The sequence below is a fragment of the Aulostomus chinensis genome, chromosome 15 (genome assembly GCF_037954235.1).
Source record: "Aulostomus chinensis isolate RoL2024-O1b breed Wild chromosome 15, RoL_Achi_v1.0, whole genome shotgun sequence".
NCBI classification, from domain to species: domain Eukaryota; kingdom Metazoa; phylum Chordata; class Actinopteri; order Syngnathiformes; family Aulostomidae; genus Aulostomus; species Aulostomus chinensis.
In genome coordinates this window covers 23,016,099-23,040,577 of record NC_141334.1, presented here as the reverse complement: position 1 = coordinate 23,040,577, position 24,479 = coordinate 23,016,099, and the positions used below count along the sequence as shown (strand labels likewise).

General features: G+C 41.0%; 1 protein-coding gene across 3 annotated transcripts in view; it reads left to right on the top strand.

The window, feature by feature from the left end:
• LOC147249198 (kin of IRRE-like protein 3) overlaps positions 1 to 24,479 on the top strand; it is a 188,587-nt gene that overhangs the window by 103,799 nt on the left and 60,309 nt on the right. For 2 of the 3 annotated variants that reach the window (XM_086227190.1, XM_086227189.1), the window contains exons 2-3: positions 7,304 to 7,453; positions 19,469 to 19,618. In XM_086227190.1, coding sequence (XP_086083316.1) covers positions 7,304 to 7,453; positions 19,469 to 19,618 — 300 coding nt within the window. The remainder of the gene's footprint in view (positions 1 to 7,303; positions 7,454 to 19,468; positions 19,619 to 24,479) is intronic. The other variant, XM_086227191.1, reaches the window with a different exon arrangement.

Here is a 24,479-nt window from a genome sequence, read left to right as displayed (position 1 = left end):
GATTATCATTGGTCCGTACAACCTGAGACTGACCTAGTAAATATGACCTAAACCAGTTTAGTGCAGTTCCTTTAATGCCAATGACATGTTCCAGTCATAGGATGTGATGGTCAGAGGTATCAAAAACTGCACTAAGATCTAATAGGACCAGCACAGAGACCAGTCCCTCATCTGATGCTAGTAGGAGGTCATTGGTAACTCTGACTAGTGCTGTTTCTGTGCTATGATGAATCCTAAAACCTGACTGGAAATCCTCTAATAAGCTGTTGCTGTGGAGAAGTCACAGAGCTGTTTAGCAACTGCTTTCTCCAGAATTTTGGAGAGAAATGGAAGATTTGATGTTGGTTTGTAGTTGGTAGAATTTCTGGATCCAGTGATACTTTGATCATATTTAAGAGAGAGGTGCTAACTTGGGGTAAAGATTCTTGAAGCAGCTGAGTTGGGATGCGGTCTAGAAGACAGGTGGAGGGTTTGGAGGAGGAAATTATTGTACTAAGCTCACAAAGGTTAATGGGAGAACAACTACCAAAGTGGACGTCTGGTCCTACAGCTGCCTCTGAGGCTTCTGAGGTTATAGGAGCCATGTTGTCAGCTGATGGCAGGAGGAGGTGAATTTGTCATTAAAGACATCCATGAAATCTTTGCTGCCTAGGGAAACAGGAATACTTGGTTCAGTAGAGCTGTGGCTCTCTGTCAGTCTGGCTACAAGACTGAAGAGGAACCTGGGGTTGTTCCTGTGTTCCTCTATGAGTGCTGACTAGTAGGCTGCTCTCGTTCTATGAAGGGCTTTCTTATAGGTTTTAAGGCTGTCTTGCCAAACTATATGTGACTCCTCCAGTTTGGAGGAGCACCATATTCTCTCAAGTTTCTGTTTTTTTTGTTTAAACTGTCTGGTTTCTGATTTGTACCAAGGTGCTTGTTTCCTTGGATTCATAGTTTTCTTTTTTAGTGGAACAATTGAGTCCAAAGTTATTTGTAAGGTGCCGGCTGGACCATTGATAAAATGATGAATTTGGGAGGGACTAAGGTTGACAACAGTGTCCTCTGTAACAATGGGACATGACACTGAATTTAGCACCAATGGAATCCCTTCCTTAAATCCAGCTACAGCCTGATCAGATAAACATCTGGAAACTACTGTTTTCCTGAGTGGAGTGTAGTCGATTAGTGCAAATTCAAAAGTTGATTAATTGATGGTCTGATAAAATTGCATTCTGTGGAAATACAACTAGATGTTCAGCTTCAATTCCATATGTTAGGACGAGGTCAAGGGTGTGGTTGTGACGGTGAGTCAGTTAATGAACAGACTGATGGAAACCAATTGAGTCGAGAAGAGAGAGAAATGCAGCACCCAGACTGTCGTTATCAACATCCACATGAATTTTGAAGTCAAGTATTGAAAAGCGGCTGTAGAGTTTCCAGGCTGGATGAGACAAACTGAGAATCTGGCTTTCAAATGAATTGAAACATATTTTGGTTTGGGTTCATCTTGGTTTTTCACTCAGAATAAAAAAAGGATTCTAGTTCTGTTGTCATGTCTTTGCACCATTCATCTCCATCTATGTGAGCAAATGATCATTGCAGTCACTTGTACAGGAGCCTATAATAGAGAAACTGCATTATAGATGACTAGATGACCTCAATTAAGAGCAAAAGAATCTAAGACAGGAGAATGGGTTAGGGAGGGGGATATGTCTCTGGTTCTCAGTTGGAAGATGGGAATCAAAAAACATCCATCCATCCATCCATCCAGTTCTTCTGCTTATCCTGTTAAGGGTTGCGGGGGGGGGGGGGGTGTAGCCTATCCCAGCAGCCTTTGGGCAAGAGGCGGGGTTCACCCTGGACAGGTCACCAGTCCATCACAGGGCCAACACATTTAGACAGACAACCATTCACACTCACAGTCACGCCTATGGTCAATTTAGAGTCTGGATTAACCTCGTCCCTCGACTTGAGCCTGGACAGAGAAGCACACGAACTCCACTTGATTAGGATGGGACATAAAAATCTTAAACCTCAGTGTGATTACATTGCAAACATTCTACACATTGTAACTTTCAGTCAACTTGTTTGTGCATGTGTCCTCAGTGTTGAGGAATATGCGCTCTGTTGTGCGCTGCTGATGCTCAGTGAGCCAGTCCAACTCTGGGAACCATTATGAGACTAAATAGCACTCAGCACTCTTGCTTGCTGAAGCTGTTTAAGGAACCCATCCCCACCCCCACCCTCAAGTAGAACTCTCATTGACCATTGTGGCGTAAAACAGCCAAGTGCGCCACCCCCCCACCCCACCCCCCACCCCCCACACACACACACTCTGTTCTGCAGGTATGGGAATTGAGGGCCCCTCATCATTTTAATTGCATTTCAGTAAATCCACAAGCTGATGAGAATCTATTCCCTCATCAATAGCTGGTAAATAGAAAGCAAACTCAGTGGAGGCTTGATCTTGGGATTTTGATGAAACTAATTAGGATTTGAAGAGGGGGTTGCTACTTGCTTTTCTAGTTAAAGGAAACTTTGTCTGCTGGTAACTACATATTCACAAATCCTTTATTACTGTTATCGACAAACTGCAGTCTTTCTCCAATCCGCTTACCAGATTAAAATACTGTTGTGCTTATTTCTTCAAACTACATATAATCTGACAATTTCCACCCAGAAATGTGCTGACTTCCTCCTAAAGCTACAAACTCTGTGTTAGCATGCTGTGAGTTGTTTTTTTTTTTTTAACTAACCCAAGCCCTGATGTTTTCTTAACTCTGTTGTTTTTGACATTTGTGTAATGTTTTGGAACTCAGTTTGTTGAAGGCAGTTTTGCCTTGATGGTCTGTTTTCCCAGCTGTCCCCTATGGAAGCTACCTCACTTGCAGAACAACTCCACTCTGATATGGGAATTCTGCTTGACCCAAAGCTTTCAATAGCATTAACTATGATTATGAATCAATTATATTTCCTTTTTTGCATCATCCACTTTTAAACTGTTAGACACAAACATTAGTAATCTCCTGCTTGAGGTGTCATTTATCTAAAGAATTGCATAAATCTATGCTTGGCTTGGAAATCAACACTGTTTTCCATTAAAAAAGGGATGAAAATATCCAGACTGCTGCAATCAGTCTTTGTGGCAGACACTTGTGTCATTTGGCAGCTTGAAATCAACATGTACAGGGTGAGACCTACAGGCAATTGGGGACAAGACAGCAGACAATTTCAACAAAGAGACATGTTTATTTGGACTTGACTGAGACAGTTGTCTCCTGGCAAGAAGCTGGGAGACACAATAATGAGAATCATTTTGTTCTCTTCATCCTCCTATTAGTGCCTACCCCGCTGTGCTGACGACTGTTGTGAAGCGTCAGACGAGATGAGATTGTCACTACATTTCAGAGCTCCCCATAGAGCTCTCCACTGTTTGATAGAAGAGCATAAGCAGACATGTACATATATACACAACCCCCCCAGAGTCATCATTCAAACTTCACACGCTTAATTTTTCAGCCCCACCCACTGTTCCTGCTAATGATGTTTAATGTAGCAAAAATTGTTTTGCAGCTTTCATATCAAAGTCAAAACAAGTTTTTGGCTTGGTTTTGGGGGCACGATGCACTACTAACCAGGAAACAGGCTGCTCATCCATCACAAAATGCTGCTTCCAGTGTAGAGAAGTAACAGATGCCTCCCAAGAATGAAGATCTTTTTAGATCAACTTGAACAAATCTTGGCTCTTTGGAAAAGCATTTGAAAATACTAGCACACAGAGACAAGTCAACATCCCACTGCTTTTTATTTGAGGTGTAAAAAGGAATTCATAACACACAAATGCATTAGTAGTCAAGGACTGAAGGAGGGAAGGTAAAATGGAAGCACATGGGGGGTAAACATACTGTATATCTGTGTATCTTCAATGGAATACTGGAAACATTCATTCTGAATGTAGCTTTCTGCAATTGAATCTATATGCATGATAAAGAGCACACAGTGAACAAAAATGAGTTCAAGTAATATAATAATGAACAATACACCTTTTACAGTTTTTGTTGAATACAGCATTATGCTGCCAGGAGTGGGAGTGATCCCTGGATGGCAATAATCTTGACAGATGTTTTTCTTTTTAAATGTAACAACATGATGTCTTGACTACCAAACATTCACTGGCTTTTCAGATGTTCCAGTGAGTGAAGGATGAACCACCTACACCATTCATTCATTCTGAGACAAGTAAGCTGAGGTTCTCCCTGTTCCTGTCTCAAGCCTGTGTTATTCACAAAACTCAGCAGGGTCACAAGTCAGAAGTATCTCAATATTGATTTATTCACTGGTTTGGGGAACCTGCTCTATCAATAAATGTCTCATAATACTGTAGATACAGTATGAGCCTCATCTCAGTCTTCAAGGGGCAGACGTGCTAATATGTTGGTGACTGATTAAGGAGTTACTTCCTTGCCCAGTCAGAAAACTGTGGGGGAGATCTTACATCTGTTATGTAAAATAACTCCAGAAAACAATGGAAGCAGCATTTCAGAGCCCTGAGTTTTGAACCTCTTTTCTCTTTCTCTTTTTTGCCTTTTTAGGTCTTGCCATCTCTTTATCATTCCAACCATGCAGCTTAGTACATTAAGTAAGCCCGCAGTACATCTAACCTCCATATATGCACTGTACTCTCCAAAGTTCTTAAAACAATATTCTCTTCAGGAGACAATATTCATCACAGTCAAACCAAAGGTGCTGTATGTCTGTTGAGTATCAGCTGTGTTTTCAGCAGGTTTGGTGCCAGATGAGCCCAATGTGGGAAAATGCAAAATAAAACTCTCATCTACTTTGTAAGAAGTATCACTTTGAATCCTTTAGTTAACACAATTTCAAGAAAATTTGAGAAATATGTGCCAGAGTGCCAGCTGCTGACCTTCCTGCTAATGCAGCGTGTAAGGTTGCCAATTGCCTGAGGTGGATATACTGGAAGGGGGGAGGGGCTGCTTAGCTTTGAGGGGATTATTTTTTGCAATGTATCCCCAGCTATAGTAGCTATCCTAAAAATCTGCCACACATTATAGTCTTCATCTTATTTTGTATCAAATTATATTGTCTTAATTCTGAAATCACATCTTAGCAAATGCCTGTTAATAATTTTCACCTCTGAAAAATAAGTCTAAGATTTAAGTTGAAGTTTTGCAGCATTAGACAAAAAAGTTTCTGATTACGAATTTAAGATGCCCCAAAAATAATATCTTTTTGTCTGACACCTGTTCCTCTCCTCTTCTCTCCTTCCTCCTCACTCCTTTCTTTGCCTCTTCATCTGCTTTCTTCTCCAGTTGATATCAGTCACAGGATGGCTGGTAAAACTCTAGCTTGTTACTGTAGGCTTTGGTTGTTGTGTGTTGTCTCTGGATATGCTGCTGTTTGTCGTCTTCTACAGCCTCCTGACACAGATGTCGTCTCGTTATGGAAGCTCTGTCTTGACAATCACCAAAGGTCCTTTCGCTTTGCGACTGTGTAGCTAACAATAATTATTAAGAATTTTTCTAATTTTCTATTTTGTTTCAAATTAATTTCCTATTAAACAAGATGAGACAGCGTATAATTATCTGTTTCCATCAATGTAATCTCATTTTAACATATCACATTACAAAAGGTTGGAGGAAACAGCAAAGAAAGAGGTAATGTCCTCAATGAGCTGAGAAAATGATGACTTGTGATATTTGAATAAAAGTAACGAGTGGTGAACTGCTGCAAATGAAGGGGCCTCGATATGAGCTGTGACTAGACTGAATGAATGAGGAAATAAAACAGCTTCCCTGGTTTGGAAGAAGAAGGAGAGACAAGGTTCATGCTTATCTCACCAAACCAAATTCTATACAGAACAATATTTTGGATAAAGTCCATCGATAACTACTGACATGCAATCAGAGCACAAACAGCTAATATATATATATATATATATATATATATATATATATATATATATATATATATATATATATATATGTGTGTGTGTGTGTATGTGTATATATATATATATATATATATATATATATATATTTGTGTGTGTGTGTGTGTGTATGTATATATACGTATATGATTATGCTAATCAATGTAATATTGCCTTTTTTTTTCCTGATTTTTGTTTCTTCTTCAGATGGCCATTACATAACTGACCAGACTTGGTCAGTTGCCCAGAAATAGCAAAAGTATCATTATGTCCAAAAATACATCAAGGAATGTGAAAGATATTGGCAATCGTGAACAAGCCAATATGGCTGACATGAAGGTGAGCAACAAGGACCCAAAACATAGGGATACAGCTTGGACCAGATTGAAAAGAAATGAGATTTGGTGAAGTGGTTCTTGACTTATAGGGTGGACATAAATAGCTGTTATGGGTTATATTTGCTGAAGCATAATATCCGAGTCATAAAAATGAAATCTCTTATCTTTGAGAACAATTAAGTAAAATATGAAGCACATGCAACTCTAGGTTTATTCAAGGAGCAGTGAGACCATCATAATTCGCTCTGGGTGCCCTGTCAACAACTCTGGAAGAAATGGGTGACTTTTACGTTGACAAACTGCATGAATGTGTTACACCCTTCTTTACAGTAATGCAGTTATACACTGTGATTGGTTGTTCCTGGTCTGGATCACAGCCCATTTACATAAACATGCCCAGACTTCATATTTATTCTGAAGGCCACAACAGCCAGGATGCACCACCAGTGGCCCCTGTGAACATTAAATATTGCAACACGGCTACCGCAGGAATTGTTTTGATTGGCATTTTCCCCATGAGCTCTGAATGAATCCATTATTTTACAGCATTTCATCTGTTTTATGGACCGTCCTTTTTCACTTTCCCTTTCAGCGTCACCTCTTTTATCGCCTGCCTTGTTCACTGATGTGGTCTGCAGTCACTGGTGTTTCTGGACTGAATTATAAACTTTTTTGTTCTGTCTTTCACACAATCTTTGACAGGCTCCCCGCATCAGTCATTGCACAGTCAGGTCATCAAATCTCCTAATGGCCTGTCCAGGACTGACAAAAGTACACCTCACAGTCAGAAGGATTAAGGTTAACACTTCAATTGGACCTGTGCCGACCCATTTATTGATGACTAATGTGTCCCACTGGGATTATGTTGAGATAGTGATCACACAGCTGCTGATAAAAGCAACAATGCAGTAAAATTTAGCACCCCCAGGTGTGATGGCATATGAATTAGCTCGCTATTTACAACCATTTGGTTAGTATTTAAAGCTTGCTATTTCTTGTTTGGTGTATAACTAGAACATCTTTTTTTTTTCTTCAGGTAGCTCTGCTGTGTTCACCCAACAACCCACAGACCTGGTGGTGGTGGCTGGTCAGCCAGTCACTCTACCTTGCTCTATCCCTGGTTACCATGGAATGGTGCTCTGGTTACGTGATGGCATGGCCCTGGGTGTGAACAGGGATCTGTCAGGTAAAACTGCACTTTTTCTTCAGGTCATTTGCAAGGATACAATGTTAGTGGGGTGTGATTCTTTCTATCTACAGATATTCACTCATTCATATTCCCTAGCTTCTTAACCTTGCCTGAAATGCATTTTAACCCCCAATCAGTAACCAAGTCTTGACTCACACAAATGCACCCCACACACACAAACACTAATTCATACTCAGAAAAAACACTCACACTAGATGTACAATGAAGCATCATAATCATTACAGGCCCACACATGCACAAACAAGTGCAGGTGGATACATAAAGAAATACACTTGAGCACAAACCCTACTCTTACATGCTGAGCTGCTGTCCTCTTGTTCTCCCTCTGCAGTCAGTTGTGATGTTTGGTCAGGCACCAGTGGATCCTTGCCGGCCTGGTGATAATGACTGTCAGTGTTACTAGGGAAAAGCCCTGGAGTCACTCAGAAAAGATGTAATGGTGGAAAATGGTCCCCTGAGGTCCAATTTGGGCAACACTGCCTTTGACAAAGTGGTGGTGAAGAAAAGAGGCCAAGACAGATGGCATCATTTTGGGAATGCATCATGTTAACATGCTGAAATATGTTGGACCACACCACAACAGACCCAACACAGACCTATTTGATTATTTTCACATTGTCCTACAAGCCAAATAGAGTGTCTTCAGTATGACAAATAGATGCAGATGAAGTGTACTGTTAATGAGATACCCTGGCACCTAGAAAAAAAAAAAAACATACAGAAAGATGATTGGTGGAAATACTTTCCTCAGGCAGCTTGAGTCTCCAAAACAACCTGGGGACAGACAGGAGGAGATGGGAAGGGAGTCACATGTGGTTCAGAAAAGAGCAAAACATGATAAACCATCTGCCAGAGCAGCTGAGGAATTACTAGTTTCAAATGTTGACGTTTTGTAACCCAGATGGACATACTGATGAGAAGGCTTTCCATATATTTATATAAGAGAAGTGCTGCGGTGCGTGTTTTGAATGTCAAGTGTTTTCCAATGTGTGTTACAGCCTCACACAAAACACCAAGCATTTCCCGATGAAAAGAACTGAGTCAGTGTCATTCTTATAGTCAGCAGTCAATAACATACAGTGGACACTGACAGTGTTTGTCTACAGGGTGATGATCTCAGGAAAACCTAAACCGATGAAGCATTTAACCACACATCTATCTAAAAAAAGAGGGAGTCTAATGTTGATCTCATGACAATGTATTTGTATTGAACCTGCAGAAACAACCTCCTAATTTAAAGGTCAAGGTATCTTCATGTTGATTCCCAAATCTATTGCTGTGGATCATGTAGATCAACAAATCCACTCATGTTTATCTCTGACATTTTAAAGTGTTAGTGAAGTACCATCTTGTTTTGAATTTTCTGTTTTGTTTATTGTTTGAACTGAGAGAGAGAGACATAGAGAGAGAGAGAGGGAGAGCAGCTAATGGACGAAAGACATTAGCTGCTCAGCTCTTCATAATATACTTTTGTTTACACACTACTCAGTGCATATTTCTGCTTATAAATGGAATTATCTGAGGATGCGGTCCTTCATTGTGACCCAGAGCATAAAAAAGAAGAATGGAATAATAATCATATCCAGTGCTGGGCAGTAACTCGTTATTTAGTAATATATTACTGTAATATTATTACTTTACCCAGTAACGAGTAATATAACGAGACAACTATGCCACAAGGTGATATTATTCCGCCAAATAAGGGCCTCGTTACTCGTTACAATGGCTGTTAAACGTATAATTTCTGCTGGGTAGTTGCATTGGCAAATAGAACAGATCTACACGCTATCAACACACTGTGATGAGTGATGCATCGTAGCTTGTAGATCTGTTCCAAGGCGCCGCCACCTGCGCACCGTTATGATGTCATGTTAGGATACGGCAGGGGTGTCCAAACTTTTTTCACTGTGGGCCACATACAAGAAAATATACAAACAGATGGGCCACACACTAGAGGTGATAGTGTATTAAAGTTAGCAAAATCAATCAGTTGTTGGTTAATTATGCTTGATAATTGAATATGCTTGAGAAAAGAAAAAAACACAGCTTTCCACAATGTTTTTTGTTCATTTATTTTCTTTCGAAAAGGGTTGGCAGCTCATTCTCAAATCAACAGGCTCTGATTGCTGCTTAGTCAGTATGGTGATCCTCTTCACAGCACTGTAGAAAAGGGGGGTAAGGGGAAAAGTATATTTCAGGCTTGTTATGCAAATAGGTTATTGGGCTTATTAGCACACCAACTAACATTTGTTAGAAAATGTTATCAACTTTAATTAATGAGTACAAATTTATTAGATAATAAGGCTTATTAACATATGAATTATTAATTAATTGACCCTTCTCCCCCCCCCCCCCCCTCTGACGCAGCTAATTCACACATTCCTCATGCAAATCAGGCTGCTGACTGGCCGGCAGAAGTAAAGACAAGTAAACAACAGCATTTAAAACATAGCACAGCCTACTATTTATTGTTTGTCCATGAACACGCATCTGGAACAACTGGATCAGTCACTCATAGCTCCAAGTCTGGGTCCACTCCTGTAAACACTGCTCAATGTCTGCCCGGTCAACCGCAGGTGTCCGAATTTCCGAAGCGGACAGCTGAAGCACCATTTCAGCCTCTTCGTCTGACGAAAAATCACTCCGGGCTATCTTTTCTCTCACTCTGCCGCATTCACCGGTATCAACCACTACAGCTCTGCTTTACGCAGCCAAGCTAACTTTACGCACTGCCAGTGCGCAAGCCTCCTGGTGTTGGCCATGAAACCTGATCCCCTCATGCTCAGTACCGTTTTTTTCGTGTGTTTATTGGCCAAAAAATATCTACTTTATATTCGGAAATAATCTCATAGGCTGGTGTCAAGTGTCAATCAAGTGATGCATGGTCCGCTCTGTAAACTGGGGCCTTGTTGGGGTTTCAGCCTGCGGCTCAACAACCCAGGCACTGATTGGCTCAGCCTGCTATTGATGTGTTCAGCAGACCGTCACCGTAACTGAGAAGGAGTGTCGCGGAGCTCAAAATAATACTGGCGGCTCCGGCCAAGGCGGGAGAGGGGAGTTAGCTAGGAGTCTGCGATTGCAAAGTAATGCTAACATCTCAGTAGCATGTTGAAATAAAGGTTGCAGCAGGGAATACTGGTAGTTCTACTTCTTTGGAGTCTTACAGATGATGTGACGTTGGGAGCACGAAGTTAGTATGTGGGAATTTCTTGCCGGTTTCCTAGCAACATTTTAACTGAATTCCGGCTACAAGTAACTTAATTCGTCGTGATTCGTGTTTGTTAATCATTTCGAATGAGCTACAACATGATCGGATACATTGTTGCCGCCAAAATCCGTCGTTTACGCGCTGTACCACCACCGGTACAGTGCAGCTTAAGAGGTTGAAGTCAAGTTCCATGTGTGGGCCATATTCCATTATATTTTTAGAATATGTTTCGGGCCAATTAAAATATGACCATGGGCCGCAGTTGGCCCGCGGGCTGTAGTTTGGACACCCCTGGTATACGATAATGCGATGCGTGCAGCAGCTGCCTGCTAGACACAAACAGCTAGTAAATCAAAGCGTGGAGTCGGCACATTTTCTTTCCACGGCTGGAAGCATCGCAGATATTATATATATATTGACTTTAAATGATGAAATAGACTATTTTGTTTTTGCAATTGTTCAGTTTGCAATTATTCACTTTATTATTATTGACTTTATTATTCCATTAAATTGGATTCAGTTCAAAAAAGAACTGGCTAAATCAATTGTGATGTTGTCCATCTTTTTGAGGGTGGGGGCGTAATATGTAATATAAAAGTAAAGTAATATTCTTACTCTTGAGTCTAAGTAATAAGTAATATAGCTATATTACTTTTCTACAGAGTAATATGTAATAAGGAACTTATTACTCTACTAAGTAATATTGCCCAGCACTGATCATATCTGGCTTCAAGATTTCAAAACTCAAAGGTGACAATATTAGACGGCACCACGAGACAAAGCGTGGAACCTTCAAAATGGCCAACAAGTTACATACACATACATTTATGCACTGGTAACATGCTATGCATTGCAAAGCCAGGCCTCTGCTTCACATCTCAGCAGACGTTACCATTGAGTCCCTAAAGGCAACAGAACCGGTTCCGATTACAGGTTCAAATCACTGACAGGTTTTTAAAGAGGTAGTGGTAGCAGTTTCCTAGTGAAAAGTTGATGGGTGGTGTCATCACCATAGTAAGTACAGTCCCACCTTCTGCTAGGTCCACTAGCCACCGTAAGATGGATTTTTGTAACATACACTTCATGTGGCCTATTTCAAGTCAAGTCAATTTTATTTATATTACGCCAAACCACAACAAAAGTTATCACCCAACAACAGACACTTTACAAGAAGGGCAGATCTAGTACCACACCCCTTCAATGAATCTACACCCAACAATTCTCCATCAGCAAGCACATCCTGCAACAGCGGCGACGAAAACCTTCCATTTAACAGGCAGGAACGTTGAGCAGACCCAGGATCAGTGGGGACGGCCTTCTGCTTTGACCGTTTGGAGGGAAAGAGAGCAGGAGAGCAGAGCAGAGACAAAGACAGATAATGTAGGAAGACAGATATGCGGAAGGAAAGAGTGGGACAGAGATAAAGAGAGCGATAAAGGGAAGAGACTGAAGGACAGACGGGGACGTGAGCAGGTGGAGCTATGGGTGGTAGCTTGAGCCTCTTCAGGTCTGCAGCCTCCTCCAGCAGCACCCGGGATCTGGGATGAGGGGAGCCCGAAGGCTCTGGAGAAGAAGACGAGTTAGTAACACATATGAGTATGATTTATGTATGACACATACAGGAGGACAGAGAGGTAAGAGAGGAGGAGAGAGAAGCCCAGTGCACCATGGGAGATCCCCCGGCAGTCTAATCCTATAGCAGCATATTTAAGGGCCAGCCTAAGTAGTCCTAACTATAAGCCTGATCAAAAAGGAAGGTCTTTAGTCTGCTATTAAAGGTCGAGAGGGTGTCTGCATGCCGGACCAAAACTGGGAGACGGTTCCACAGGAGGGGAGTCTGATAGCTGAAGGCTCTGGCTCTCATTCTACTGTTAGAACTCTAGGAACCACCAGTAACCCCTCATCCTGGGAGTGAAGGGTTCTAGCTGGATCATAGGGGACTATGAGCTCTGTCAGGGACGAAGGAGCCTGATTGTTGAAGACTTTGTATGGTAGAAGGAGAATTTTGAATTCTATTCTGAATTTGACAGAGAGCCATGCAGAGAAGCCAGTACAGGACAGACATGGTCTCTTCTACTAGTTCTGGTCAACATGCGGGCAGCAGCGTTCTGGACCAGCTGGAGAGTCTTTAGGGACCTACTGGTGCAGCCTGATAGGAGGGAATTGCAGTCCCAGCCTGGAAGTGACAAAAGCATGGACTAGTGTTTCTGCATCTTTTTGAGACAGGATGTGTCTGATCGTATTGATGTTTCATAAATGAAAGAAAGCAGTCCTAGAAAATTGCTTAATGTGGGCATTAGAGGACAGATCCTGATCAAAGAGAACTCCTAGGTTCCTTACGGTTGTGCTGGGGGCCAAGGTAATGCCTACTAGGGTACCTGTCTCATTAGATAGGGTGTCTCTAAGATGTTCTGGGCCCAGGACAATGACTTCAGTATTTCAGTGACCAAGAATCTCCTGAACCCTCCAGGGTTCCCCTAAATAAATAAAGGTAAAGAAAATCTACCAAGAACAGCAGGATTCAGCGTAATGTGGAAGAACGCCTGATGAGAGTGCTTGTAATGTACTAACATGCTTGTGTTTTTGTAATGAGCAAACAGCGGGAGTTTTGTGCACAGGCCTTCCCAGGATGCATCTTTGATGTCCTTCAGTAAATTAACAATGACATGGCCTGGTAACAAATATGTTCTGACACCTTCCTCTCACTTTCCAAATATATGAACACATGTTCACTCCCTTCTATGCACTTCCACTAAAATCAACAAAACAATAGACACAGTTGTAGGTTATTTTGTCTGTTTGATTATGTCATACATCTCTCCTTCTCTGTCCCTTGCTAAATAAAACATCACTTCCCCTTTGTCTCCATTTTGTGGCTTGAAACAATAGAAAAATGAGGGAATAGGGGAACAATTTCTACTTACTACTCTAAAACAACAGAATGTAAGTCAAGTCAAGTCAATTTTATTAATATAGTGCCAAATCACAACAAAAGTTATCTCATGACACTTTACAAGTAGAGCAGGTCTAGTACCACACTCCTTCAATGAATCTACACCCAACAATTCTCCATCAGCAAGCACATCCTGCAACAGCGGCGGCGAAAACCTTCCTTCTATCAAGCAGGAACGTCGAGCAGATCCAGGCTTAATGGAGACGGCCTTCTGCTTTGACCCGTTAAGCCGCTTAAGAATGTAAGCAAGGCTGACCTGAGGTTATGGGTTATCTCTGTTTGCTTTTGCTTTTAGAACCGTGGCCAGCGCCACATGGCCTGATACCAATAGCCAAAACATGTCTGACACCAACATTTGAAATGCTGCCCCGTTTTCTGTAGCTTGAAAAGAGACGGATCAGTTTAGCTTCAGATATTTTAGCAGGATTATTTTTGTTTCTGTGGTGGTGTAATGTCAGTCAGACGGCTCCACCTATTTGTTTACTTGCAGTATAGTTCAAAGTGTAAACTAAAAGTGGCTATGCGAATAAACTTTAAAGGTAGCACACTATACAACCATTAGCATCCAGTGCATTTCAGTGGTATCAGTATACTCAGTATGAATATTTGGGGAATATACTTGGAATTTTATTTAATATGCTTTAAAAAATGAGCCTGTTTTTTTCTGTTACCTCAGGTTGAATGAAATGGAATAGAATAGAGCATTACTGATAGCACTATGTAATACCCAACTATCACGAATCAGTTTAAACACATAAAAAGAAGACAAGCCAAAAATTGCAGAATTGAAAGACTAAAACAGCAGTGTGAACTAAACTCTGAATTCTTTTTGAATGCAATAAAACATTTGAAAGCTTTGCTCTCAAAAACGATTTTTTTTGACAGAAGCATGTAAACTTTTGTTTTCAAGCATGTTTTGTTTGATTGGATAATAAACAGCCCCTTTTTTATGAACACCCTAGTCACAAAAGTATTTGCTCTAATCATAAACCAGCACAAGAATGGCCATAAATTGGCAGCTGAGTGCTATTTGCACAAAAGAAAAAAATTTAGACCAAGTACTCATTGTCCTGACAAGGTGTGGAGACACGTATCAAAACCCCAGTCTTAAATTCTCACTGAGACAGAGAAATCGAATATGGGAATCTGTGTGTCAAGGCAGTTGGTGTGTGCAAACATTCTCCTCCTGAATGCAAAAGATGATTGCATGATCTGAAGTGCAGCCTGAGCCACCTGCAAAACGATGGACAGGGAAAAAAAGATCAAATGTAAAAAAAAAAAACCTGTTTAAATTGACCTTATTCATCATTCACTTTTTCTCATTTTCAAACTCCTGTGTACTGAAAATGCTTTATGCTTTGCCTATGTTTTATATATTGAGTTAGTGTATGTGAATGGGAAGACTCTTTCTGGTCTTCACTGTATCTTCATGACCCACTGTAAGTGCATTTTAACAAAATGAGTTTGCGCTGTCCATGGTTCTGAAGCTTCAGTACAGACCTGTTTGCCATAGAATAGCGCTTTCAGTGGTCTCAGTCACGATGGTGAATTATAATTTCCGGGGTGATGAATTTGTCATATTTCTTAGAGTTGTTTGGGTTTTTAAAGATTTAATTACCTTTGTTAGTGAAGTACTTAGCATTTAGTGGATGACACTAACCGCAGCACGGTGGTGCAGTGGTCAGCACTGTCGCATCACAGCAAGAAGCTTCTGGGTTCAAGTCCCAGCTCAGGCACGTGATCTTTCTGGGTGAGTCTGCATGTTCTCCCTGTGCCTGCCCGGGCTCTCTCCAGTACTCCAGCTTCCTCCCACAGTCCAAAGACATGCAAGACGGGACTAAGTGTGAGTGTGAATGGCTATCATTCTAGTATATGTGGACTGGTGACTCATCCAGGGTTAGCCCCGCCTCTCGCCCGAAGGCTACTGGGATAGACTCCAGTCCCCCCCCCCCCCCCCCCATGACCCTTAACAGGATAAGTGGTAGAAAATGGATGGGATGACTCTTACCTCCTCAGAAACAGCTGGCAAGAAGATATATAGAAATATTAATTGTGTACCCCTTAGAAAAAACAAAACAAAAACTTCCCAGTCATTATGGACACATAGTGGCCAAAAGACCATAGAAATTGCTTAGATTTAATACACGGGTCTCAGTGGCATCAAATAGCACTGCTGTAACTGAGTCTTTATGACTGAGACTGTGTTTCCAATGAGTCTTATTTGCATAAGAAATGGACAACTTTACATCAAAATGTTGGAATATTGTCTTATTTACATGCATGCAAATGGCACAGCTTGGAGGGGCAGTGCACATTGTGTGCATTTCACCCTCTGTGCTGGCTTTGTGGGTTGCATCCTACTTTTTCTCTCATTTGCACAGGGTTAGTGGCTACAAAAGTAGTACAATCTATTTGTGCATCTGGCCCTGTGTGTGTGCTATGTGAATGCATGAGAGAGTTGTTAACTAGACTGTTAGAGACTGTTAGTTTCAAAGTTACCAAATAAATTAAAACAACCAATACAAAATAATCACTGTTCATTGTGAAACAGGATCCCTATTAGCTGCTTCACATGCCAAGAATCTTCCTTGGATCCACGACTTACAGTCCCGTCGTGGACTTCTATAGATCCTACATCGTTGAATTAAACCCTCTGCTCTCATGTGCGGGAGATGTGACTTCGGCTACATGTCATTTTTCTGTGGCACAAAAAGTGCTGATGATTGGTGGGATGAAGTGATTTTATCGAAGTCAAACTTCTTTGTTCACAGTGTGCCTCATTTGTACACACATTTGTTCTTCAATCACTCCAACAAGAGATATACAAACAAGAATTGGCTTTGCTTCCTAATTTTCTCCACAATACTCGCGGTGCAGACCTGTCGTTCCAGTTACATACAACTAACCAGCCATTCCCATTGACAAATGGCTTGTGTTCCATTTATGACTTTGAAGATATTTTGAATTTCATCTTGCCATCCTACAGACCAGACCCTACATGAGACGGATGAATGTTGAAATAAGTGGAACTGTGTAAATTAAAAGCCACTTAACATCACTGTTCACCAGAATGAGGAGAGCTGTCAGTAATTACCTTTGATCCACATGAAATCAATGGTTGCTGCAAATGATGGCATATTTGATATTATTAATATCAATATTGGTGTAGCCGGGTCTTAGTTCATAAATGTGCTGGTTGTGAAGAACCTGACATCCTGTCTGAGAGTCAGACTGATCCGTCTCACTGGCAACAGATGTACATTCTACTAAGTAGACAAATAATCTCTCTGTGGAAAAAAAAAAAAACAGTATTAGTATATAATGTGAGGTTGAGCAGGACCTCAGACTCAAAGCTTTCAAAGTTCCTCTGCCAGTTACCTGACATGGTATTTTGAGGGCATCATTTTTGTTAATTTACTGTTCTCAGGAATGCATGTTCAACACAAGTGGAATTCATTATTTTTATACCGCTGGTTTATGAGTGTTTCCTGGTGAATATGACAGGTGCAGTTCCAACTCACATAAAAATTATGCAGATAATGCTCTTGAAGGATTTTTCACCTTGGACTTTCCTGGTGCTCCTGGTTACTGATAAGCAATCTAGGTAATAAGAGAAATACAGGTTGATGTGATAACATACAAAAAGCTTGATTATCTTGTTATCTCAACATAATGAAGCACAGTTTCTCAAGATAATGAGATTCATTGAGTCTTTGTCTGTCTCAGGAAGTGGCTATTCTCTGTCTTCTCTAAACTGTCTACTTTTCATCACGAAAAACAATTGGAGGCTGTTGAATCGTGTCCTGCTAATCAAGGCTGCCAAATGAAATGTGGGCCAGGTGATGGGCAGAAAAATTAACACACACTTCTCCTGCGCTTTGTATTCCACAGCATCATGTTCAAACTGTAATTTATGACTGGTTTTGTGTCACAGATCCTCTAACGCATCCACATAGATGAGACTGGCAAGAAGAAATGGTCAAAGAATTGTTGTTTTCCGAATGTGTGATCTCACAGGCCTGGCAGCTCTATGGCGAAGGACCATACCGTAGACCTTAAACTTGTGGTCTTGCTATACATAGAGGTCACCACATTCTCTCCTTTGATGAGTTGGGACTAAGAACAGGTGAAGATCTCAGGGTTAGAAGTTAGAATAAAGCAAAACAGAAGCCTTAGCTTTCAGCTAGTACACTCTATCTAGGATTTGTTTTTAAATATTTCATTCACTGACATATTCATGTATATTATCTAGCTCTTATCTCCCCTAAGATATTAGTATCTAAATAGTATAAATATAAAATCAGCTCATGTATAATAACTGAATCCAGGAATACTAAGCAAGTGTATACTTCCCATGAGTATTTATTTAGCTAAAAATATATTTGTATTGCATTTCAATGTAATGAGAGGCATTTTTCATAAGTCATATATTATTGTTGTGGGCTGATGTTGGCGAGGGATTTCCAAAGAGCTCTAGCTATTGATTGTTGGTCAGTAGAATAAATAGCTGTATTTTAGATGGAATCAATAAGCATTAATGTTATTTACTTTGCCCATTTGGCCTTAATGGACTTCCCGCTGCTGCCTCCTCATCCCCTTCCTCCCCACGTCTCAGCTTGCTCTCTCGCCAAATAAAATGACCTTCCCCTCCTTCTTCTTCTCCTTCCTCTGTTCGCAGTTCATGCTGGAATCTTTGACTGGACAGTGAAAATGCACCAGTTGTTCCATTGTGTTAGGAAACACTACCTGTATAGTAGATGTCAGCATTTCCATAGACTGGTCCATCAGTATATTTATGCATTTTTTTCAAAATAAAATCTTCCATCCATTTTCTATACTGCTTACCTGTTAAGGGTTGTGGGGCCTGGAGCCTATCCCAGCTGACATTGGGTCATCAGGAGCATTAGGGGCTCAGTATCTTGTTCAAGGATACTTTGACATGGTCACTGGAGGAAGTGAGGATCGAACCAGCAACTTTTGGTTGCTAGACAGCCACTCCACCTCTGAGCCATGCCACACCTAAAATCAAATCTTATTCATTTCAAGTTAAGACACACACACACACACACACACACACACACACACACACACACACACACACACACACACACACACGTGCGCGCACACGCACACACACACACACACACACACACAGTTTGTGTATATTTTAAACAGACAACTATTAACAAATATTAATGTGATTGCTATATTGGGCTCTGGGCTTGGATTTGTCATCCAGTATAATCAGGGTACCACTCACAGTAATGAAACATATCGTAATAAACTAAAAAAAAAAATGGCCTTGAGCAATGTAGCTTTTATGGATACCAAAAAATGTGTACTGAGACAGGTTTTTGTTAGAGATGCCCAGTAAACACACGCGAATGCAGCCCCCTGGTTAGTTGAAGTTGGCAAAGCAACCAAAATATCACGGCTGTCAGTGGTTTATTGGATTTTGTAGCATGGTTAGGATATATCTGACCAATCAGATTAGGCTTTTGGCTGCAACTCTTCCTCTTATGAAAAAAGATATTAAGACTTGCTCAGAATAAGGTTGCTTTGGCAGAAAATAATCTGATTACTTCCACTGTAACGTAATGCGGTGAGGTGCAATTGAAAATCTAAATTATTTTCATTTTCATACTCGCTGCTCAAACCCACCAACCACAGTACAAAGAGGACATTCTCCTCCACCCAAAAACACCAAAACCAAAAGGTGGCGCAAAAGTTAAAGCATGTGCTAAAAAGACCCTGAATACAAGAGATTTGTTGGAACTTGTGTTTTTGTGTGTTATTGAGTACAACACTGACAGTTTGTCTCTCCAAACAGGTTACCCACGATATGACATCATTGGGGACCACAGTAAAGGTGAATATCATCTATTGATCCAGAGAACAGAGATACAAGACGACGCTTTCTTTGAGTGCCAGGCCATTCAGGCAGCCATCAGGTCACAGCCGGCCCGTCTCACTGTGCTGGGTAAGTCCACACTGCTTCCTCTATCAGAACACGGTTTACATAGAGTGATACAGAACAAATTATGTTAAAAATATTTCAGCAATTAAGGCGGCATGATGGTGAAATGGTTAGCACTGTCTCACAGCAAGAAGGTTCCGGGTTTGAGCCCTGGCTTGCGCACTGTATCTTTCAGTGTGGAGTCTGCATATTCTCCCTGTGCCTGTGTGGGTTCTCTCTGGTACTCCAGCTTCCTCCCACAGTCCAAAGACATCAAGAGGGGACGAGGTTAACTGGATACTCTAAATTGACCGTAGGCGTGACTCTGGGTGTGAATGGTTGTCTGTCTATATGTGTTGGCCCTGCAATGGACTGGCGACCCGTCCAGGGTGAACCCCGCCTCATGCCCGAAGGCTGCTGGGATAGGCTCCGGCCCCCCCCGTGACCCTTAACAGGATAAGCAGTAGAACTGGATGGATGGATATTTCAGCAATTAAACAACCAGAATTAAAGCTGTGAGCATCAAAGAGTGGGTTTCAGGCTTCATTAGTTTGACTGTGTCATAATTACAATGTACGCAGGAGAAATATATAATTCTAAATTCAAGATTTCCATTTGTTTACCATTTAGAAACTACATGGTGGGCTCTCTTTATTGAAGTTGTCCTTCAGAGAGAAATCTGTAAAACTACATCACTGACTGGAGTTATAGAGAGGCGTATGAAAAGAAATGACCCTGTCACTATCCGCCTCCTTTCGTGAATGTGAATGATATGTGTGAGTCTGTTAATCCTGAGAGTTTAATAAAGACTAAAAACTCAGGATTTCAGGCCAATTTAAATGTGGCATAAAGGCTTATTTGGGAAAGGGAAACCACAAGCCAAGTTTGTGCTAATAGGATCATATAGTCTGTATAGTCTATGAACATAGTTTCATGCTGATTGGATTTACTGTCTAGGAGAGTTCGAAAATTAGTTTTCCATGTTAGGTTTTTGAAGGTGTGATTTATAGAGTGAGAGTTATAAGCTAGAGTTTTAGAGCACTGTCTTCCCCTTAGAAATTGGATTCATTTTGTAGGCAGGTGTTACAGTGTTCCAAGTCACACAATGGACTCAATTTTATATAGCGCTTTTCTACCTTAGCGGCACTCAAAGAGCTTCACAGTGTCATCTCATTCACCCATTCACACACACACACTCATGGTGGAGGTTGCCATGCAAGGCAGCCAACCAACTCATCAGGAGCAATTATGGGTCCAGTATCTTGCTCAAGGACACTTCGACATGGTCACCAGGGTCAAGAATCGAACCAGCGACCCTTTGGTTGCTAGACGGCCACTCTATCCCTGAGCCATGCCGCCCAAACAAGGGAGCAATGCAAATCGCACTGATGCAAATTGACTTTGAAGGACCACAGGTGAACTTCCTGTTTAATGTTGAAGTTAAAGCATTACAGCTTTGAGAAAGCGCCACCAGCCATTATTGGCTTCTTGGTAATTGTTTGATTGTTATCAAATAAACACGACTTCCTGTTTTGGCTACAACTGAGAGGAAGTCGTTCATGTGGAACATTAAGTTAAAAAAAAATTTTTTTGCTTTTTCAAAATTATTTAAATGTCATGTACTATGAATCATCAATCCTGTGTGTAAATATTTTAATAAAAAAGCAAGTTTTACAGTATTCATTTTATGAATTTTGAAAAAAAGAATAGCTTGACAAATAGCCCGTTTAACAAAACCTGGCTCTTTTCAGGGAATACACACGCAAGGAGTATGTTGTACAATTTAAGATTTACTCTCCAAACATGTTTGATAATAGTGCCACCTGCTGGTGGATGTGTGTCATCTGGTGTCTATTGTGTGTGCATTATGATAGACTTGCAATGAAAGGTTCATGTGCTTAACTTTGACCTCTACAATGTATGCTGCAGGTAATAGGGGTCCCTGCTCTGTTGGGACTGGTACAAGAATAAATCTGAACAATTACAATAGCAAGCTTCAGGCCAAGCATGGTCACCATCCTGTTGGAGTAGGTTAAAAAAACAGCACAAACACAGTTAGGTCCTATTGCTTCTGGTCTGAACCCTAATAAGACCAGAGGAATCAGTGATATGTGCCTCAATCAAAGGCTAATCCTATAATGTCAGAATCCCTCTGGATCTGTTTTCATCAGCTCATCATTTGGTTTCATATTGATTGGAGTTCTCTGATACACAAAGAAGGCTTTGCATCTAAGAGCAGCAGCAGTCTGAGAGAACACTCATTAGCATTATTGATTCAGCTCCATCTTATTTAAAGCTTGATTTATTCCAGAGGTATCAGTTCATTATACCACCACTCCAGCTCAAAACTCCCTCATTAGTTGAAGTTTACCCACTAATCTCACAGTGGTTACTTCATCGGGAGAACACTGGAAGTCAGGGGGAGTTAAGATATTTGACAAAAGTTAGAATGATTAATTACAGATAGCAGACCAGAAGGTGGAGGAGACAAATCATTCAGATATCAGCCTGACATTTAATCTGCCTACTTGGGAAATAAAACTCCACATGAAGCTGCTGGCATTGTTCCAAAAATGAGGTCACACAGTTAATGTGCGAGAAGCTCAGATTTAATGTGACCAAGTTTGGGCATTAGTCACTGTTCAAACACTCCACAAAAGGATCCAAACAAGAATAATTATGTGCATGAGGAAAAGTGAAAACTGACAAAGAGCCCACGAGGAATACTGATTCAAGCCTTCCACAGTTGCTATGAAGCTATGTGTGTCCATGACATCTGGAATGACTGTTAGCACTACCATGATAGCACTTTTACAGTTTAGAAAAATAAAAACTAGGACAGATTCTCATCATCTGATAAAACTCAGCCCCTCCATGTTAATGCGGGGGATGAAAGTGAAATGAAGAAACTGTAATTGTAGAGGCACCTGTGGAGTTCTGCTTGGAACTTGTGCAAAAGAAGGTTGTGGGGAGATGTAACATTAACGTCCATAGATGTGATTATCACTTTTAAACTGGAAAAAGAAACTGTTCTGCTGTAAACTCCTCTGTCAGCCTTGAGTCAGACGGGACCTCAGATGTGCAGCTTCATTACCCCGATCACAACAGTGCAGGCCTGCTGTCCAGAGATGATATACAGTCTGTGATCTGAAACTGATTTTGACATTCTGCTTAGGAGGGGTAACCATGGTGAGTTGCTGAAGCTATTTAGATCTCCTCAGCTGGGAAAAAGTGACATATTCTGTGCCTCACCAAGTCTAACCCAGTCCCTCATTGCAAGGAAGGTTTCTCAGATATAATAAAGCAGTCAAAAACCCAAAGGATGGCAATGCAGAGCCTTCCTGATTCACAAATAGTCGTGTTGCAATGCAGCTTCAGTGAGCGTCACAGATAGTGAATCCCCGAGAGGAAGAGAAAAGGGTTAAATGACTCTCAGAGAAGTAAAAGCTTTGTGTCAAAGCAGCAAGTCAGAATGTTCTCATTGTTAGTCTGTTCAAGTGAGCACTAAACTTTTGTCTCAGAACTTTGTTGCTTCAGTGCTTCAGCTGCACACTCACGGTTACCGAACAAAGCCAGCTGCTGCCTCACACACTCCCTCTTCATTGTCAAGATCCACTGGCAGATTTCTAGAACAACAGCAGACTATGAAGAAAAACATGCATCTCAGACATGCTGACTCTTAATATTCAGGGTAAACTAACCGTGCCAAAATCCATTATTTAGCTGCCAAAACATGCTGATCATACTTGAACTGTCATCACAACTATAACTAGCAGCCTTTCTATCTAACCTGTGTCGGCTGGTAAACTATTGTACTGAGCAAAGCACAAAGTAATGGAAGAGATGGTGGACATCATCAATGTATTTATATGAATTTAGATGATAACATATTAGAAACACCAGTTAGTTTAACCCAGTAGGTCTGCAGCTCATCAGCACCAAACATGAAACAATCAAAAACCACCATTCAATCACAGATGACCTGCTGCACATGTAGTGGCTAACAGCTGGCTCGTGTTGTGCGACATGTTTGTGGTATATGCAAGTTCATAGAGGGCTGTGATGTATATTGATTCAGCATCAGAGAGCGAGAGATATTACACATTGTCACTCAGAGCAGAGAGCAGAAATCTTCATGATTTATTCAGAGCAAGCAGAGAGAGGGAAAGTGAAGCAAACACATCTTGCTATCCTGACATTATTGCTTTCTTGCTATTCTCATTAGTTTACAGAGTGTCTCCTATTATTAGAGAGAGGAAGAATATACAGAATAGCAGTGCCTGGATATCAGCGGTAAGGCATTATTAGGGTTTGGGGCAGTTTTGGCCCCGTACAAATGGATGTTTGGGTAGGATCATTGGATGAGTGGGAGTCCGACTCTATCAAACAAGGATTAGCAGGATGGAGCAGGATAACCTCTGGCCAGGCTAATGCATGCTGTCATAAGTAGGAGTCAAGTACAAGGCTGGTGAACAGGGCTGAATCTCAGCCTGAGGGTCATTTATTGGTCTGCTTATTATTTATGAAGTTTTTAGCAATACAAAGATGATTCTTGTTGGGGAATCTTTCCCATTTCCCCTTTACTTTCCTTCTGCACTCTCCTAAATTATGGTGGAGAGACAATGTGGAGATTCTGAAATGTTCTGCGAAGAATACAAAATTATTATCCTTTAATTTTAAGCAGGATCATGGGTATCAACATTTGGAGATTTGTTATGTTGAACTGCACTGGAAACAACTGAGAAAACAAAGTTTGTAACCAGATCAAATTTGAATAACTTCAGCTATGAATGGAGGCCAGTGAAGAGAGGCTGAGATTAGGGTGATGCTTTTGAGTGTCAGTCAATATCCTTGCACGTTTGTTGTTGTTCTGGACCATCAACAG